The sequence below is a fragment of the Malus domestica genome, chromosome 11, assembly GCF_042453785.1.
Source record: "Malus domestica chromosome 11, GDT2T_hap1".
Taxonomy (NCBI): Eukaryota; Viridiplantae; Streptophyta; class Magnoliopsida; order Rosales; family Rosaceae; genus Malus; species Malus domestica.
Window position 1 is genome coordinate 12,599,689 of NC_091671.1, and position 21,550 is coordinate 12,621,238.

At 35.9% G+C, this 21,550-nt stretch overlaps 1 protein-coding gene across 3 annotated transcripts; it reads right to left on the bottom strand.

The window, feature by feature from the left end:
* Window positions 1-1,452: 1,452 nt before the first annotated feature.
* LOC103447901 (E3 ubiquitin-protein ligase WAV3-like) lies at window positions 1,453-6,751 on the bottom strand. Of its 3 annotated transcripts, none has more exons than XM_008387112.4 (2): window positions 6,270-6,751; window positions 1,453-3,792 (listed from the first exon to the last, which is right to left on the bottom strand). In XM_008387112.4, exons 1-2 carry the CDS (start codon window positions 6,510-6,512, stop codon window positions 1,849-1,851), a joined length of 2,187 nt encoding a protein of 728 aa, XP_008385334.1. In that variant the 5' UTR covers window positions 6,513-6,751; the 3' UTR covers window positions 1,453-1,848. The 3 variants fall into 3 exon arrangements, with proteins under 3 accessions (XP_008385334.1, XP_008385335.1, XP_017191349.1); XM_008387113.4 differs by having other exon boundaries at window positions 1,453-3,789; window positions 6,270-6,708; XM_017335860.3 differs by having other exon boundaries at window positions 1,453-3,809; window positions 6,270-6,585.
* Window positions 6,752-21,550: the final 14,799 nt, after the last annotated feature.

A 21,550-nucleotide genomic window follows, 5' to 3' on the forward strand; every position in this document is an offset into this window, starting at 1 on the left:
CAAGTATTCAACAAGTCTCATACATTTATTGAAAAAAATAGAATGTCAAATGAAAATTATTGATTTCTTGCCTAAGCGAGAGTCGTGACATAGGTGGGTCTAGGCGGGCTAGGCTAACGCCTAACAGGTCTAGGCACATGCATAAGCAGGTCTAGGCGCCCTTTCTTAATTTTCAAACGCCTAGAAATTAATCGAGACGGTGACCAACCGCCTAGCACTGCCAAAACAGTGATGGTAAGCATACACCATAGTTAGGGTGGTGAGCAAAAATGCTCCAAATGTATGTCATTAGGGTGGCAATTCATGTACATAGGTGGAGCATTTCAAGGGCTTTTTAGTGCGACGGTCATAATCCACATAGTTATAGCCAGAAAAAAATATTAGGAAGATTGTATTTAGGAGTTTTACTTTTATGCTATGGAACATTAAAAACCACAATAAAAGTAATATTTCAAAGAAATCAGTTCATCTAATACTCATAGCATTTAGTGCTACAAAGCATGAAAGAATTTTTCTCATATTTATGTGTCGTTTGATTAATTATTTCGTTTTCATTTTTCAATTTTTAGTTTCAATTTTTAAAAAAAAAAAATGAAATCTTGTTTGGTAACTATTTTTAGTTTTCAGAAAATGAAAGTTGAAAACTACTTTCTTAGGTTTTCAAAATTTGGCTAAAAGTTTTTACTTTTTGGTTTTCCTAAAAGTAATTACCAAACAATATTTCACTTTAAAAATGTAAAAACTGAAAAACGAAAAACTAAAAATGATTATCAAACAGACATTTAGTACCATGTATTAATCATCTTTCTAATAAAGGTACGGTGTATTGTATTATGAATTTAAAAAAAAAAGTAATTTTAATTTAGATGTAATCTATCAAATATAATCTTCTTAGCATCACCCTCTAACGAGTAATTTGAGATGTCATAATTTAAGATGCCATAACGATTAATTTGGCCTACTTTCCAATAGAAATAGGGTTCCCAAAGGAAATAAACCCTAGACAAAAGATGACAAAAATTTTAGATATTCCGACCAAAAGTTGAGTATAGGACGTACTCACTATTGACGAGATTTGAACTTAAAACTTCTTATTTATATATGAAAAAAATATCGATATACCATAATACTAATTGCATCATATACCCGAGATTTGAGTATGAAGAGAAGAAAAGAAAACAAAAAGCATATAAAATGTTCAAACGACTTTTTAGGGTATAGTTATTTCAAATACATATCAAATGTATTGCATCTAGTTATTCAATCCAAGTACAAATACCCTCATGTTTTATAGTGTATGTTGCAGATTATCAAATTCAAATCCACATCCACTTTCAAATCCCTCCACCCAACCAGAGGTTTCAATTACTTCACTCAATAGAACAAGTTAGAAAGAAGATTTGTTAATTATTGGTTCAAAATTTAAAAGCTATGATAACTCAGTGGAAAGAATGAGGAGTAGATGTACCATTGTCATATATTCAAGTGAATAATTCACCCCAAAGTATCCCACAATTACAAGGCTATACCCCCTTCTAATGAAACCATTTAAAAGAAAAAAACAAAAACCCTTCACATGTACATCACGCAAAGTCACACCACATAAGCCCCTAACTCCCACCACCTCATTTTTCACAATTGATCTGAGCCCCAATTACTCACATTTACCCAGTTCTTATTCATACACATGAGATAACAACCAAATATACTCCCCCAAAGTTGAATCACCCAAAATTCATCGGTATCCCAGTTATATCCCTGACTCCCCGAACCACGAAGGAAGAAAACGAATAAGAACGAAACAAAAAGGTCCATTGATGAAGAATATATGTAAGGTGAGGCGAATGCCTACTTTTGAGGATTATCGCGGCTAGATTTGGCCGGAAATGACTGAGCACTGCTGAGGGCTCGTCGTGGTGATGGGTTCCCTAACAACATGGTTTGCGAACGTGTCACCATGTCTGTCATCGATGGTGTTTGGTAAGATTGCACAAGGCTAGTGCTATCTGTGGAATCGCCTCGAGCAGTTGCCCTCTGCCATGAGTGCGAGCTCAATCCTGATAAAACGTATGCTCTTCCTGATTCCTCGTATGCCCGACGGTTTCCCATCCTTTCTTGCATCTCCTTCAACTCAGCGGAAAGTGAGACGCACAGGCGGTCACCAGCTCGTGCAGAGGCAGTTTCAGACAATGCCCTACGACAGCTCTCCAGGAGGGAGACTGCACCAACCAAATCACCGTTCTCAGCAGCCACTCTAGCCTCGGCCATTGCTTCTGCTGCACGAAGCCTATTCCGCTGCCTGTCTACTTCCATTGACACTATTAGTTGTCCTACTACTTCAGGCCTTTGGATCGTGACTTCACTGCCTTCTTCCAAATTCACCAAATCTTTCGTTATGGGATCTCTGTAAACACATCTAACCTTTACCAGCGACATGTCATTACTGGACACATCATCTGGAATATTGATTGTCACTAAAAAATCCCTTTCCTCTTCGGCATACAGGTCGCCAACATCAATAGAACCCATTCTTGCAGCAGCAGTCATGCTGGTTCTGTAACTCCCTGCCTTTATTGAACCAAGTTGCAAACTCGGGTGAATGCACTCAATTCTGACCTTTAGTTCTTGCACTACCACACTTAAAAGGCCGCCAATACACTGGGCAAATGCATCCTGAATCACACCCTCAGCTTCTATGAAAGAAAATGTCCCACCAGAAGTTTCCGAGATTGAATGCATCGAGGCAGCATCATGATCTGCACCAAATCCAAATGCATGAACGGGAATCTGCAAGCCAGCTGCATTATTGCGACGGATAGAGATTGGGATAAGTGATTGGTAATCTGTTCGTGGATGGATCCCACTAGGACTATTGACAGTGTATGTATCCTGCCCATCTGACAGTAGTATGATACTGCAAACTGGGTTCTTCCACTTGCGGTCTACTAACACCTTGGTACCTTTCCTAAGAGCCTCAGCAATGTTTGTCCCACCATTTGAAACCAGAGAGTTTACAGCCTGCAATGCATCTTGCCTCCCAGCATCAGTCATCCGACGAAGGGGAAAAAGCCGGCGGGCTGTAGAGGAGAAGGCAATTACAGACAGCCGATCAGATGGACCAAGGTTCTGTACCACAAACCCCATCGCCCGTTTCATCAAAGCAAGCTTTGTACCTGCCATGCTTCCACTGACATCAAGCACTGTCACAAGATCTACTGGAGCACGAGAATTTTCAGATACTGGTGTCTGATTTCTGCTGCTAATATGTCTTTCACTTGTAAGAGGAGCCTTAAGATGGATTAGAACAGTGAAGTTATCATGAGAGGCTGATCTTTGAACAGCCATAACTTCAGGATATGTTTTGACCTCTATTGTTCCAATGGAATTGTTATCATCAGCATCTTCGACAGATGCACTCTTGTTGGAAATCTCAGGTTGTTGATCTAAGCTTTCATCATCGTCAAATATAGCTGGTTCGGGAGAGTGAAAGAGTGAAGAAACCGGTCGGCTTGCATCAAGGCGTGGGGGAGGAATTTGTCGTAAAACAGTCATCCATGCATCATCTTGGGGCCAACCAACAGTGTTAATTCTAGAAGCACCGCGTGAAAGATCAGGAGCAGGGTTCTGAAAGGGGATTTCTTTCCACTTTGCTCTGCATACTGGACAAATTTGGTTTCCATGTTTTACATTAGAAGTAATACAGTGGAAGTGGAAAGAGTGGGAGCACTCTGCAGTGAAAATGGCATGGCCCTGTCCTGTCTTCATGGTCGTCAAGCATATTGCACAGGTCTTCTACAGTCAAGAACAACCTGGTTAGAACAATTTAGGCTGGTACCACATTCAGAAATACCAACGGAAAATGTCAAAAAGGCACACAGGAAAAATATATGTTACGGAAGCATGCACCTCCATCAATAAAAGTGATCCTTAGGTTGACTACAGGAGGCACCTCATATAACCTAGCAATGAAGGAGAAATGTAGGATAAATTCTAAAAATCAACTCTAGTTTATTTCCTGATTAACATCTCATTCAGAACACTTATAAAAATAAATTTATATCAGAAAGACCTAAAAATTTCGCAAACTAGGGTTTCACAGAATTGGCTAGAAAAATATTTAAATGCTGCAGTGTTTGATATTTTTTTTTTCTGGATCATACTACGTTTCATATTTCTTCACAATTTATTACAAATGATTAGAAATCTCTTCTTCAAGAATTCCATTCATTATGTAGTTATTGCAGTTTATAAAGAAAACAATTCATGCAGAACTTGATGGGATAACTTTTATCAGATTTACTTGATGGGATAATTTTTAAAAGTTAATCACTTGCTGAAAAGACTGTATTTCCACAAGTCTCAAAATCAAGACTAAGGAACGATTTGATTTGACACATAAAACTTGATGGGATAACTTTTATCAGATTTACTTGAACATAAGCTTCTACGTGTGGGTTTGAAACCGATAACTCTACAAGAAAATTATTAAGCTATCACCGCGAGCTATGAAGATCAGTAATTTAAGTACCTACAAAATGAATGTGCAATATGTATTTACAAGAATTATACATGCATGTCCGTGTCTAAGTGAACAATGAGCATGCACTTTTCCAATCAAATAATAATAACAAAATATGATTAAACATCTAGATTTCGTTTTGGGGACATGAATTCTTAGTTTTCAGGTATGGATTATTAAAACAGTACCTCACAGCTTTAACTCAAAATCCACTATTGGCATTTGGATACTTGAATCCAAATCCAACCCTTTAATTTAGAGAATCTGAACCTTGGCTTATAATATTATCCAGAATTCTTGGATGCATGTGAATATCTGGAAGGGTCAACACTACACAGTTTCATATTAAAGCTTTAACCATGTGCATAAAAAGATGAATTAGATTTCACCATATCTACAGTACAGTAACAGCCGGCAATTTCGAGATACTTTTATCCAATTAATGAACCATATTTTGGGGTCAATAATACTATTAATTAACTATGATCAAAGGGGTCCCTAGTTTAATCAGCTAGCCTACAAAAGAAACAAAACAAGTCAATGACAAATGATCAAAAAATTGGTGGTGGAGGACACAACGGGAAATTCCATCGATCAAGGGGATGATTTTTCAAAACAAAGAATAATAAAGCAAACTGCAGACTAATAAACCATTCAAGTTGGTAAGAAAAAAAAATTGAAGCTCATCAAAAGAAGAATGATGAACTGCTTCTCTCAATTCCCTCTTCAATTTGGAATAAGATTCTCTCCCCTCTTATTCTCATCTCATTCCCTCCCCTCCTCTCACACTTTGTTTTTTTTGTCTTTTTGTCCTTATAAAAAATCAATATAAAATATTAACATGATTTAATAGTAACCGTCAGGGAGAGAATATTCAATTCTCCTTTGGTTGCTTTTGCTGATGCTCAATGCAGGAAAGCTCACATCAACCAAAGGGTCCACAATCTTGAGAGAGAGAGAGAGAGAGAGAGAGAGAGATGTGTGTGTCCGTATGCGGAACAGTGCACTTGTGCTGACCAGACAAAGCACTTCCCCTTGGAGGAAAGGAAGGGTACAGGAGGGACTCAGTGAGTGAAGTGTGTTCCTTTTCTGATGAAATGTTAGCCAAAAGACGATGGCCCTTAAAGGGGACTAGTCCACTTTCTCTATCCCCACAACCACAACCACAACCCTTCCTCATCTCTCTCTCTCTCTCTCTCTTTCTCTCTGCAAATAGCTGAAAACAACCTGACAACCAATACCCCATGTTCACAAATCTCACATTATCACCACCACCCCCACCCCACCAACCCCACCAACATCACCAGTAAATTATTATACAAATATCATAAATATGTTTTACTTATACCATCTTTTTTTTACATAATATTTGTTTGTGAAAGTGATATTGGGAGACTGGAATTCAAAATCAAGACTTCGAGTACACGAGATGATGTTCTTAACCAACCTAACAAATATCATGTTGCTTATACCATCTCCTTTTATAGAGTGCATGTAAATAAATGAAATTACTGTTCAAATAAAACATTTTGTTAATTTCATTCACTGTTCACGAAGAATCTACCATGGATATTCAACAAATAGCAAAGAGACATCTAGACACCAAATGGAACAACAAATCAAACCCAAATGATAAAATTTCACAAAAATCCAACAAATTTGCAAAGATTGGCATAAGCAACAACAAATTCAATAGCCAAAAGCTCGACATGCAAATGAATTTTTCATAGAAAACAGAAAAATTCCAAACCTTGGAGGACTTGGTTCCAGTTTTGGGCAACCGAAGACCGGAAGACGACGGTGTGGGCGTGGTGGGTCGGCAGTCGGAGCCAGCACCCATCGGAGAAAGCAGAGAGGAGGACGAAACGGCGTCGGATAATACAGATGCGGCAGCATCGTTCGATGCGGGTGGCGGCTCCTCTCTAGTTTGAGGAACATAGAGACATGTGTTCAACCCAAGAGCAAGCTTAGCTTTCCTCCATTTGCTTCCCATTCTTTTCAAATTTTAACTTCTGGGTATTTTTTTTCTCAGCTCAAAATCTCTGTGAAGATCCAAACTTTTTTTCAGATCTTGAATCTGTGACCCACGCCCATGATATAAGGTGAAGAAGTGTGGAGGTTGTGTGTCATGTTGTGGTGGTTTTGAGCTCAACGACAAGAAATGGAATATTAAAGAGGCAAAATAAGTGTTTGAGAGGTTTGAGAGGAAATGATTTTATAGGGACCATGTAGAAATTGAATGGTATAGAAACTAGTACTTTTTAATGTATCTAAAATTCACTCGCATAAAGTTATTATTTTATTTAAAATCTCATGTTATTCTTTATTTTTTTGAAGATGTGATTAATTGATGGTTTCGTCACAGTAATTTATTCTTTCGTAACCGATAAACTTAGACATTTTAACCTGTCTTGACCAGTTTTGGATAGATGAACCAAGACATTTTAGTCTATTCTAGCCACCATTAAATAAACTTACAGAGTTTTTATATTGTAAGATACGTATTTATTTTTTTCCTAATATACTTCAAATATATAACATATCAATCATGTCGTTTATTCTTATTATAAAATATAAATATATTATTTACTTTATTATAACACGTATTATACGATTTATACACTATATAACTTGTGATTTCGATTTCGATAAATGTTTCTTTAGAGAAATGGGGTATTTTATTGGGTTGGATTGACCTTTATGATGGGTGGATGGGTTTGGTATGGGTGGGCGGAGAGAGGGTTAAGATATTGGAGTGGTCAGAGAGGCTCCACAGCAGCCGTTTTTTTTATAGGGGTGTGCTATCCACACATTTTATTTTTCTTTTCACACATTCTTTGATAATTTCTGTCCGTTGATCTTTTTCAATTCATCTGATCCGACGGTCGAAAATTAAAAAAGTGTGTGAGAAGTAAAATAAGGTGTGTGGATATCACACCCCTGGATGAAACATGAGCTAACTTGCACCAATATACACACAATACAAGGGAAGGAGCCTCACACAAGCAACATCTAATAAATCCAACTACTTTTTGGATGGCGGATCCAAAATAATTTGACAATAACGTTTTTTTTTTTTTGTTCTTTTCAAAATTTGGAACATCAACCTCTCCTCATTTAACAAAATCAGACGGCAGAATTGTTGTTATAAATTTAACACTGTTAATTAGTAATAGAGGTCACAAAGATTACACAAAATAATTGTAGAATTTAACACTGTTAATTAGTAATAGAGGTCACAAAGATTACACAAAATAATTGTAGAAGATTTAATCTCGAATTCGCCGACCTATATTATGGTAAGTTTGTCACATAAAGTTAGAATGTATGAGTGAACGAACTATAGAAAAACTATTGGACTGTGCTTTGTTGAAATGCTAGTGTTCTTGTGTTTGTATGATTGTGCTTGGTGTTTTGTTGCTTTCTTGTGGTGGGTATTTTTGTTTGTATCATTGTAATCCGTTGATAACAAGGTTCATAAAAGAACGTTTAACAGAAAATTTCACCCGCATCACCCTCCTTTAATATTTAAAATCGAACTCAGATGTAAAGATAAATATTATAAATTCCTCAAGTTAGAAGATACTTATACTTTCAATAAGGCGGTTTCACGTGCATATAATTCACGTGGAAAATTTTCGATCATCCATCTCAATGCACCTATGAGGAGCAATTATGAACCAATTCCAAATTTTCCAACCTAAAAATGGAGGCGCATGCAATGCAAGTGAACGAAAGCATTTTATATGAATTATATCCATTTTTCATTTACTTTGTAATGAATTTCTATCTATTTTTTGTTTGTTGGAAAATTCCGAACTGTTCCTTTGTACAAATTGAATGAGTTGTGACTCTACTGAATTATATATATACAGAGACAGTTCGGTGATTTCATTTTTTTATATTATTTTTTATAAATATGTATATGTGATTTATTTCGTAATGTATTTTAACAATCTGAATTGTTTATCTTTAAGGTCTTATGTCAACGATCACGTTTACCATAAGTCATCCAAATCTAAAACTAGATGACGGTTGATTAAGGGTTTAGGGTTTTTTTGCAGAATCGTATTTGTCAATTTTTTTTCATTACAAATGAATGTCTTAATGGTTTTAGATTTGTTTACATTTTTGCAAAGATGATCTATAAATAATGTTTAAAAAGATTAGACGATCTAGATCGTTGGAATTCGCGGACTAAGTCTCACAAAAACCTATATAAAAGGTTATGTAAAAAATTGTGTCAGGGATCCGGTGCATATATATGCGATATGTAGTGTTATACGTAGCGAAGTTCTTATCCGTCTTTGTTGACTGCAGTCTAAGTTACCAAAATGATTTAGTACTCCTCTTATTGAATTCAAAGGAAGAGCACAAGCATTACATACTTTAGTCACAAATGCTGCGAGAGCGAGGTAATTGGTCTAATATTTTAGCCAATGAATCCCATACTTGTTATATATACTTATTCTCCCAAATCTTTTCAACAGATGTTTCTAATTTTTTCTTTTTAATGCAAATTTTTTTCTCAAGGCTACCCCACAACGCGTATGGTTCAACAACGGAACCGTCTAATTGTCATCAGGGATGGAGCTAAAAGTTTTTTTAGTTGGGGTAACCTAAAAAGTAATTAAGAAAAACTTTATTATAATATGGCTTATACTCAGTGTGATAATGGAGATGATTTCAAATGATAATGTGTCATGATTCTAATGTTACCAAAATTTCATTGTAGTAGTAGAAAATTGTAAAGTGATGAGAAAAATATTTATACATGAGAGGCGGGAGATGGTTTTTTTTTTTTTTTTTGTTTTTTTTAGAAAACTTCATTTTAATCCTTAAAAAAGATGAGTTTTAGACTATAACCTTGTGTAAAATTAAAATCTAATTTTAGTCTCTAGTATATTTAATCATCTCATTTATTAGCTATATTTTGATGTTTTATTTATCCCTTTATTTTTATTTTAATGTATTAATTACATTTAAATTTAATTTTTATTTCATCCATCATAATATACTTTTGTCTACATTTAGGTACATTAATTCATCAATACAAACATATAGGTACATTAATTCAATATAATTCATTTCGGTATGTACATTTTGGTACACACATTTGAGTATTGACTTTTAGGTACATTAATTCAATATACTGTATTTTGGTACTTACATTTCAGTACGTACATTTCGGTACATACATTTTGGTATTGACATTTAAGTACATTAATTCAATATAATACATTTCAGTACATACATTTAGGTTCATTATAATATGTTTCAGTACAATCATGTAGGTACAAATATTTCAATACAAAAAAGTCAATTTTATATATTTCAGCACAATCATTTATGTACACTTATGTATTTTTATATTTTTGTGTCACACTTTTCTTTTAATATTTTCTCATTTATGTTCATTTATAATTAAAAGAACTAAATATGTGCATATTAATAAAATTAAAATATAATATGGAGAGATTAAATAACAATGCACATTGAATAACAAAAATTGAATATAAGTTTTGATAAAAGTACACTTCAAGGGATTAAATTGAATATGTAATCTAGCATTAGGTTTTTTTTTTTAAATTTAACTTTTGCAAGGACTAATGTTCAAAAACCCCCTTTTTTTTCTCGTTTGAATGATAGTACAAAAGCACTTTTGCTCTATAATATTTGATATTGAGTAGAAGTAGTATGAAGCTATGCCTGATATTGGATACGCATCTTTTCATCAAAAATGACTCGTGTATATCTATATAACTACAGTCTGCATCTTAACAAACGAATTACTTGAGTGAGGACATCTATCCCAGTAAACCTTCACTGGTTTCATCTGTGATTGTCACCCTAATATCCTATAAAAAATAATTCAAAATTCAGAACTGTTTGCTCAACTAAAATAAGAAAAACAATACAGGTCATCAGATAAAAATGAAACAAAAATATGAACAATCATATGGCTAAACAATTTTCGAATCGACCAATTTTTGCAGCGATAGTCTAATGTTTAGAAAACATATTTTATCCTTTGATACTTGCATGGGATAAGCGGACACATTATATTCGACACATAATAAGCTCATTAAAAACTCACATATACATATTTGAAGTTTCAACCTTCCAGAATTAATTTTATTTCAATAATTATTTATTCTAGTGACATCCGGCCGTCTCCACTTTGTTATAGGTGGTCATAGTATCAATTCTACAAACAATAATCATCTGTATTGTTACCCTGAAAAATTCTAATAATAATAATCAAAATTGTATATTGTTTGCTCAACTAAACTTTGCAAAACAAGCCGTCAGATAAAAAGGAAATGAAAAATATGAATAATCAAATAATCATATAACTAAACAATTTTTTATACGACCAATTTTTTTTCATCGATTAAAGACACATACGGTTTACTTCTTTGTAACTTGCACGGCATAACCAAACACATTAATTCGGCTCATAATAAGTTCATAGAAAAAGTCATATTTATACAACTTTGATGTTCCAACCTTTTCGTATTAAAAATTTGTTTGTTCTAATGATCTAGTCTCTGGCTTTGTTAGAGGAAGTCACGACTTCAATTCTAAAAGCCAAGTTTTTAGAACAAATTGTAAATAAAAAACCATCAAAATTCAAATTTGTTAATGCTATTTTTTTTTCAAACTTTTTTTATGGTTGTTTGATTCGAAGTATTATTCTATCGAACATAAAATATTTCGCGCACGGCCAGAAAGAAAATCGTTGAAGTAAGTAAAATGTTTTTCTTCTATTTTTTGGCTGTCTGACTCATGCATGTATAGTCAAATATCAAATCCATATAATCCACACGCTCACAAAGCCGGCAGCATGCACGTTGGATTTACTTGTGGATTAGCCGTGATCTTGTGGGAGACGACTGGTTCTGTCAAACTGCACCTAATGTGCTTTGATGGTTTCATGAAAATTACAAGTAACTTAATTTCCACTTGATCAAAAAGCTTCATAGGTCCCATTAGTCAAAGCACTTCATCAACATCATGCCCATTGTGCCGTCTGCATACAGTGATATGGACCAAAACCACCAAGTCATTTTCTTTAACTTACACCATTCAATCATCCCTTCGTGGAGTTAGTACTAATTTTATCCTTACTAGCTGCATAGAATACTGCGTTGTCCTTATTGTTTCAAAGAATCCGAGCCATTGGTCAAAGACATAACTATCATATGAAAAATTGGACGGCTACATACGGCAGCCTCCCTCTACCCTAGGGTATAGGGTAAACTTCCCCATCGCAAGTGCATGCACCCTATATAGTCCAAGAAAATTCAGTCATTCACTGATCGATTTTAATTCACAAGTAAAGAAAAAGTACAATAACTAATGTTAAATGACAACCTATCTTTAGATTAAGATTGAACAATGGATAGTCATGTAAGAATTATTATGAGTATTAGTGACTTATCAATTAAATCACTTTTGAGTAACTTATTTAAGTGACTTAATACTCGAGTGACTTGTAGTCCAATATAGTTTGAATAATAGAGTCTTAAGTTTTATTGACCGATTACGTAATCTTTATTCGGTAAAACTTATTACAGTAAGAAAACAATTTGATTTAATAGTGATTTGATGTATCTCTCTATTAACCATAATAGGCGATTTTGGAGGAACCCTAATTAGTGTATATAGGATTGTCTTTGCTCTCACAATATTCATATAGCAAGAACATATAGTTTGGAGAGAGTAGAAGACATTCTTATACATGCGAGCTCTAATTCCTCTTTTACAGATAAGTTTATTGTAATTAGTTTATTGTTGTTTGGTTCATTGTATATGTGATCCTAATACCTTCTTGTTGTAATTTCAAAACATATCTTACATATCATAACTTTCCTAGACCATGGACTGTAGGAGAATGTGACTCTTATGTGATATGTCATGTACAATCAAGTAAGCTACAAACAAAGCTACACTTCAATCTCGTACCTCAACCATTCCTAACAATCCAATTTAAAAGAATTTATAAAAATATTTGCATTTGTTTGTAAAATTGAGTATATAGGGGAAATAATGGAAGCAAATTCGAACACCACCGTGAAGGGTAGAGATTCACAAATTCGTTTACCTGCAAAATAGTAAAAAATCGTAAGTAGCCGAAGACCAAGAAAATGGTGGTGCCTGTCAAAAGCTCTTCGACGATCATGTTAATAAGCAATATTATGAGACTTAAGTAGTAGGCAAGAGAATAAGTGTGCGATAATTGCGTCACAAGAGATGAGCCCTAGATGGGTGTCTTTATGCCAATCAAGGTAGAGACCTTTTAGGATATAGAATTCATACTAAACCAGGAGAATCGCAAAGGATATTTAGGAAGTAGATATTGCATCCTCTTAGGAGTAATTATTTGCGGTGCACTCCAATTCTTAGATTGTAAGAACTTTAAGAATATAGGAAAGATGCTGATTTTTTGCTAGATTAAGTTTCTGTATATTGCGAAACAAGCATGCATGGTCAATCTCAGCAAAGTCGTCGAAATTCACCCACTGTTCCGAAACAAGATGATGGTGGCATCCCTGCTTTTATTCAGCTATGTTAAGAAGCTGTTGAGTCCATGACCAAACTTCAGAGGTATTCGTATCCTGATTTGCCTTACTCCGGCCATGGAAAATCATGGTCCCACAATTACCCTAACTATGTATTTGAAAAGGGCTTGTTATCTTTGAGAATAGTTATCCAAAGACCATGCATTTCGGACTAAGTTAGAAGACATACTATTTTAATTCCTCTGATTTGTAGAATCTTGAGCCTTGTGAATGCTACAAAGCAATTGAGATGTTCCGTATTTAGACTTGTTTCCTTGACAAACGTGCCATCAATGTCACGATGATGGATACATCTTATTTGCGTGTGCACGAAGAAAGATGGGTTGTCTGTAGTTTTCCCCATTAATTCCAGTCGTTAACTCAGATGAAGGGATACAATATGAGATTCGAGTTCTTGCATTTTTCCCTTGAATGAATTAATCTTTTGCATGTTGATTGTGCTTTGACGAAGTAGATCTACTCAGATTTTTAAGCCTGTTAGAGTAGAATACTTAGGATTTCTCATCCTTTGCTTCCATGTTGTGGAATATAGTTTAGTCCGCCAATCTTTCCAAAATAAGGTAACTTCTAAGTGATGAGTACAGAGGCGAAACACAAGTTTGTAGGTTCGGAACAAAGCTTGAAATCCCTCCAGGTAAAGTTAATTATGAAAAACATTACCTCCAAAACTAAGTGTTTGTAAAGATTATCACTGTGATAGTCGAAATACCACCTTACTTCACCATCGGGTACTAAGCCCATGAGAAATATTTTGTTCAGACTTGCTTTAATGCCTTGATCGAACTAAGATTGAGAAATCATCGAATCATACCTGGAATTCCCTACAGATTTCATGTGTCTTTTATTGGATTTGTTTGATCATAAATTTATATTCATTTGTTTGTTCACCTTGACCCATTCTGGGTTTGAGGATTTTAGAGGTTGCAACGTGTTACCAAGAAGGGGATTCCTTCACAATCCAAATTGCATGTCCATCCAGTGAATCTTAGACAAAAGTTCGTTAGGGATTTAGTTGTTCACATGTGGGAAAACACCTTTAGAATAAAAATTCCTCTTAAGGATTTTCTAGTTTGCATGCCACATTCGGACTTGCTTAGACACATGGTATCGCAGAACATACTTGACTTAGTATGTTGGTCTGGGATATAAGTAATCGCACTTAGCGTCGAAGTTTAGAGCCACTCCTCAGATGAAAACCAGATCGTTCTTTCGATTATTCCCTCAAATGACGTAAAGTCAGGTTTGAACGTTATAACGCACAACTCTTAGATTGTATAAACTTTATGAAGGTCAGATGGTGCATTGTATTTTTAGGTTAAGGGGCCATGTCCCCGTGCCCGTATCCTGCTTATCGTAACCCCGTTTAATACGACTCGAGCCTCCAAGGTGCTAACTAAACATTGCGGAATGGGTTAAAGGAGAAACGCACAATTTACACTAATTTTCTTTCATCCAATTTCCAAGAAATCCCACATCTGACACTATCACTTTTAATTTTTAGTCTTGAAATTATGCGATGTTTCAAAGTTGTATGTTATTGGAGATTTTAGGGTATCTCCAACACCGCAAAAAGGAAAGAATGAACAAACATATGAAAGTTGTAGCGTAATCAAACTCTGAAATTCTTATTCATAAAAGAATGGTGAATTGATAAGGGGGTGTGGTTGAATCATAATAAGATTTCCTACATATCTCCGGAAAGGAGAATCAAATCACTGGTATAGTTCTAGTTCAATGATACTACAACGTAAGTTCTACATTGAGGATCATCTTCGATGAATAGCCCATGGTGAGGCATTATGAGATGAGTCATCTATGGACTTGTCGTTGCCCAGACTACGCAGTTGGAATTAGTTGTGGTTGAATCTGAAATGGATGGCCTACATATCTTCTCATGTTATCGAAGAATCAAACTACGTGTATTTTGAATTAGAAAAGATTCTTTTAATATATTTGACAGTTCTTAAGGACAGTTGACCTTAAGGTAGTCAGAGCTCATTTCCTTTTCTCGGACCTGCAAGTGTTTCTTTCTTTTGGAATCCCTTGTCCTCCATAGATGCAATTGATGTTGAGGGTGGGCTTCTTTGTTGGACGTCTGGCATCCTCAATAAGCTTATGCCTATCAGACTTACCTTAGTCATTATCATAAGCATATCATTCCTTCTTGGCTTTGCTTCTGACGAATTATCAGCAATACCCTGGTCGAGAAACTCCTCGATGTGGTATCTCAACATACGACAGTTTCGAGTGATATGGCTGGTGCATTGGTGGAATGAATAATATTCATTTGGTCTTTTCTTTGCTAGATGATCTTATTTGGGTTTCAGCCACTTAAGGAAAAGATTATATTTGATGCTATGGAGGATGTTATTAATGGTTGTGTTCAAAGTCAGTATATTGTCTTGGCTTGGACAGAGCCTTTTTTGTCATTTTGACGAGGAGAATGAGGCAGAGTGTCATAACCTTCTCTTTTTCGATCGAGCTTCCTACCGTCGTCTGATTAGAAATCTTCTTTCTGGTTTTATCATCCTAGTCGGTGAGGTAGTCTACTATATCAAAGCATTCTACCAAAGTGGCGTAGTCATACCTTTTCTTATTTAGCTTTTGAGATAGGGGCGAGTAGACGTAGAGTGCCTGCTTGAAAGCCATAATGGTGAGTCTGTCGTTATGCCTCTCTACTTCAGCCAACTTCGAGCAAAATTGCTTTAGGTAGGCGTAGATACTTTCATCTTTACTCTAAGCAGCCATGCTGAATATGGCTTTATGTCATTTTCAAATGTCATAGTACAACGAGTAGGTGTTAGTGAATGTGTCATCTAAGTTCTCGAAGCAGTCAATGGAATGTGATGGTAACTTCGAGAACCATCTCATGGCGAGCCCCTCAAAGGTGGATGAGAACATCTTACACATCCATGAGTCGTTGTTATTGTACAACACCATGACATTTTGGTAGTGCATGATGCAGTAATCTAGATTGGAGTCGTTACAGAAATATTTGAACTAAGGCTAAGAGAATTTGTCCGACGGATGTGCCGACTCGATTGTTAAAGAAAGTGGGCTTCTGGCCTTTGCAACAACCTTGCTAGAAGTACGAGGCTGAATGTCCCTTGGGCCATCTTTTGCTTTATCACGATTTAAGGGTCGCCCCGCTTTTGCTCCTTCGAGGGTTCTGGGGAGGTTCTATTTGAGGCAATCGTGTAGTGTCCAAATGACTGGCATTGCTTTAGATATTTATCCCGCCTGCATATGTGTTTTTGCAACATGTTCATTGTGATGGACTCTCGTACCCAGATTAACAATCTCCCATGTCGTTGGGGGTAGAAGTTGACACGATGGGTTGCCGCTTCTAGAGTTATGGTACTTAAGTTACCATAATTTAAGATATGAATCTGGGTCTGTGGGGTGGTCCTCCTAGAGTTTCCAGAGCTTTCATTCGTTTCTCCTCATCCATAAAGTTTGCATGATTATCTGCCATGAAACCTTGTAGTCTCTCTGCAATTTATCAATAGACATGTAGATCTTCAGCAAAGTCTCCTAAATTTATTCCTTGGAGAAATAGGTCTAGTGATTGGAGCTTCATCGTTCCCTGGGATGGTTGTAGCATGAGGGGTTTGGTAACTTGCTCCAAGAGTGGTTAAGATGTCAGGAACTAAGTTATATCCGAAGGGAGTGATAGAAGTAGTAGGGAATGTATCGTCTCCTATTGCCATGTTGATGTTAGCGTTGACCAAGCTCTTTTTTGCAGACATGCTTGTGGTTGAGTGATTTGTCCAGAGGAATATAAGTTTACTCTCAATGAATGCATAAATTGTTGGAACCAAATTCATGCACCGCTGTGAATGATGGAGATTTATAGATATGTTTACTTGCAAAACTTTAAACAACCGTAAGTAGTCGACAACCCAGGGGGATGGGGGGTGTGTGTGTTGGCAAAGGCTCTTTGATGGTCAAGTTAGTAAGCAATATTATGAGACTCAAGTAGTAAGCAAGATAATAAGTGTGCGGTAATTGTGCTACCAAAGATGAACCCTAGATGGGTGTCTTTATACCAGTCGAGGTAGATACCTTTTAGGATAGAGAATCCTTATTGAACCTGGAGAATCCTAGAGGATATATGGGAAGTAGATATTGATTAGGGTTTCATATCCTGCAGAACAAGTATGATCAATCTCAGCGAAGTCGTTAGACTTCACCCATAGCTCTGAAACAGGATGATTGTGTCATCGTTGCTCCGTTTATCTAGCTTCGGCATGAAGCTGTTAAGTCCATGACCAGACTTCTAAGGTATTCGTATTTCGATACACCCACTGTTCTAAAAATCCCCGCCTAGCGCCGCCTAGGCGCTAGGCCCCAACCCACCGCCCCGATTAATGCCTAGGCCCCAGCCCACCGCCTAGACCACCTAGGCACCCGCTTAGCCCGCCTAGGCACCCGCCTAGCCCGCCTAGGCACCCGCCTAGACCCGCCTAAGTTGCAACTCACTTAGACAGAAAATACATAACTTTCATTTTGCATTTTGTTTTTTTTCCAATAAATTGTAAGAGACTTGTTGCATACTTGAATGAACAAACATTATATCCTTATTTCACATGTTTTCATTATGTTCCAATACTTCATGATATATATGCATTCTATTTTGTAGTTTGTGATGAAATTATATATATTTCAAGTAGAAGTAGACACTTATTTACCTGAAATATGATAGATTTACTTAAATCCGCCTAGGCCCCGCCTAGCCGCCTAGGCGCTAGGCTCCAGCCCGTCGCCCGACTAGCGCCTAGTGACTTTTAGAACCTTGCACCTTAATTCGCCTCTGAAAATTCATGGTCCCATAGGGAAAAAATAGATAAAAATGTGTTATTTGAGAGATGAAAGAAGAAACAATGAATGAAAACAAAATTCAAAAGTGAAAATAACTCCAAGCATAACTTTTTAGTTTTTTTTTTTTTGTGTTTAATTTTCATTCTACGTGTCATTCTTTGTATCTTTCTTTTATTTTCCTTCCACTATCCTTCATTCACTCTTCTTATTCAATCAGTTTCTCCGTGCACTTCTCTCCTATCACGACACCAAAATATACCAAAAATTAAAATCCAAAATCGAAATAATTATCAAACAATCTTAAACTAATGACATCGTGAACAATTACACGATATTCCACCATTGATACGAGCAGTGAGATAGGAATAAGCAAGGTGAGTGTACGTTACAACAAAGTTTCTTCCCTACCAAATGATCACTGCCGTCACAGGGTTTCCTCCAATGTTGGTTTAGGTTTGTCTCTTCACTCTTTGATTAATCAAAATTAATGCTTCTACTTATCCATAGCTTAGCTGGGAAATGATATCATTATCATTTGAATTAAAAATAAGCATCACGTCTATTTCATATTACTCATGAATAATGTGTAATGTATTCAAATCTTGATGACGGGTTTGAATTGGAAAAAAAAAAAAAATTAGAAAGAACAAAAATCAAGTCTAATGGCGGAATGGGTTATTCAATCACAACTCCAAAAACCGCAATAATTGACTATTATTTTAGAAGATTAAGCCCTATCGCTTTCTGAAAATCACAATATTAATTAATCCTTAGATTAATATAATATTAGTCGCTGATGGGTTTCTCTGCATTCTGGTTCGACAAAAAGCCCATAAACTCATTGTAATGAATCATTAGTTGACTTGAATAATTAAACGATGAGATTTTGCACATTTGCAATGAAAACTTTGGATAAGATAAGATGTAGATTGATATACTTAACAAATGGATTGTCATCAGCCTTGCTGAATCTTGATGGGATAAAACTTTCGAGAAAATCCGTTGGTTATTAATTCGTCTCTCTTAATGATGTGACTTAGAATTAAGGTTTAAAATATCGATGATATCGGAAATATCGGTAGTTAAAAAACACAGAAATTTCGATGGAAATATCAGGATATTATGAATATCGATAAAAATTGAATAAAAACTATGAAAATTGTAAGAAAAACTTGGAAATTTTTATTGAAACTTTGCAGGATGTTTATTTAGTCAATTATCTATTAGTTTATCACAAAAAATTGGAAGGAAATGCATTGCATGATGGATTTAACTGATTTAAGTTGATTATATAGTGAGCTGACAAACATTGTGAGTGTATGAAAGAAGTTTAAACACACCATAATCATTTATATATAATGAATTAGTACAATATTTTACATTTTATACATTGTATGGTAAGAGTGACTTAATACCACATAGAGTTCCTATCAAGGTCTAAAATATCGATAATATCGGAAATATCGGTAGTCCAAAAACACGAAAATTTCGATAAAAATATCGGGATAATATCGATATTTTAGACCATGCTTAGGATTGTGCCTTCATAGGGATGACTTGTATTATATTTATAGGATAGTCCCATGAAGTATTTCTTCTTGTTTATGGGGTTCTTCGGCAATATTCACTAGTATTGATATTGAGTTCTAACTGCTCATAATCTAAACTACCTGTTAACAAACAATTTTCTATTAATTAAAAAAAGGTGAAAAGACAATTTTATGTTCTATTACAAAATAAAATTATGGATTGTAATGCAATTTTGCACAGACAAATTTTTTTTTTGCCCTCACCCACATGTGATCATCCAATATGTTTAATTTTAAATTAAAAATTTAAATTTAAACATCTTCCACTTTTTCTCTCTCTCTCTCACCCTTTCTCTCTTTCACATTTCTCTCAAACTTCTCTCAAACTTCTCTCTTTCATAAATTTTATATATTTACACACAATGTGTGGGCTTCATCTAGTTTTATTTAAAAAATAATAATAATTTTCACACACTCATTTTTTGTGTGCATAATCTAATTTTATGTCCTTTTTTATCTACTCATAAAGAAAAAGGTTATGAGTCTATCACACTTTTGCTCCGGCTAAAAAAGACAGACAAACAATATATCATCTATGCTGTTGCAAATATGAATGACCCATGTGAATAAAGTTTTACTATTCAAAGAAGACTTTGCATCTTAAGCTTGTAGGGTAAACAGTGTTAGGCTTTCATTTTTCTACGTGTTGTAGCTTTCTTTGATCCTAATGGTCATACGTAAACCATATACTCAATTATGTTTGGAGAAAATCCTATATAATGAGGTCATATTTTGACATTCTGATCATCGTTTTTCTCTTTTTCTCATAGACAAAAAGATCAAAAGCAGAAAGTAATAATACAAGTTTCTCTCCCCTCTCCTCTCCTATGTTAATTTTTTGGGTAAATATCAGTTTACTACCCTCATGTTTCGTGATTTTCAACATTTAGCATATCAAGTTTTTTTCGTCCCAGAGTCATACCTAAAGTGTAAATTTTGGGACAGTCTTATACATCCGTTAGTCAAATAGTTAAGTCTCCCGTTAAATGATGACGTTGCGCCCATGTGGACAATGATTGGATGCCACGTGTCATCAAAGGGTCCACATGGATTTTTTTTTTCTTTCTTTCTTGTTCTTTGGACCCCTCCCGACCCTCTCACTTCTCTTCCCTGCACCCATCCTCCCCGCACACCCACCCATTCCCCTCATCTGCACTTATCCTCTCCTCTTCGACTCGTCATACATTCACCCTTCCCCCTCCATCTTCGACTCCACCCATCCACCCACTTACCCACCTAACCCTCATCTTTGTTGCCTATGGGGTACTGAAAGACGTTGTCCTCGGCCCCCGAAGTGACTGCTGTGGCACTTCCGCAGAAGCGGTTGACATCGACTGCGGAGCTCGACGAGGGTTTCATCAGGATGAATTACTCAGCTGTGGTTGCAGCTGCAGCCGCTGAGGTCGAGGATGACGACGATGAGGATAATGATAAGGCTGATGAGGAGGTTAAGATGGTGGCCGAATCGATCTCTGCCTACCCATTGCCAGTGGCAGCGAGACAAAGGGCGATGGTTACGAGGTCCAGAAACCTCTGCTGAGGTTTACGAGGTCGCTGTAATTGCATTTCTTCACTAAGAACCCAGACAGACATTCAAATTTGGGTTTTCTTTTCGACCAGTTTCTATGTACGACCCTTCGTAGTCTCAATCTAATCTCGACATCCAATTTAATCCAACGGTAATCAACAAGTGAATGAAGAGAGACAGAGAAAGAAATAACTCTGCAATTGCATTTCTTCAAGACAGAACCCAGATAGACATCTGAAAGGGTTGCTAGGGATCCAATTTTTGAATTTGATGGTGTTGAATTTCGTGGGTTTCCAATTTTTTATGGTTTGGGATGTGGGGGTTTTTTTTATATTTATTTTTAATTTTTAATTTTTAATTTTTTAATAGTTTTGTGATGGTGAGAAGTGGGTGGATGTGTAGGAGTCGAAATGCGAGTGTAGAAGAGGGGAATGGGTGGGTGTGCGGGGATGATGGGTGCAGGGAAGAGAGGGGAGGGAGAAGAAGGGAGGGGGCGGAAGGGGTCCTC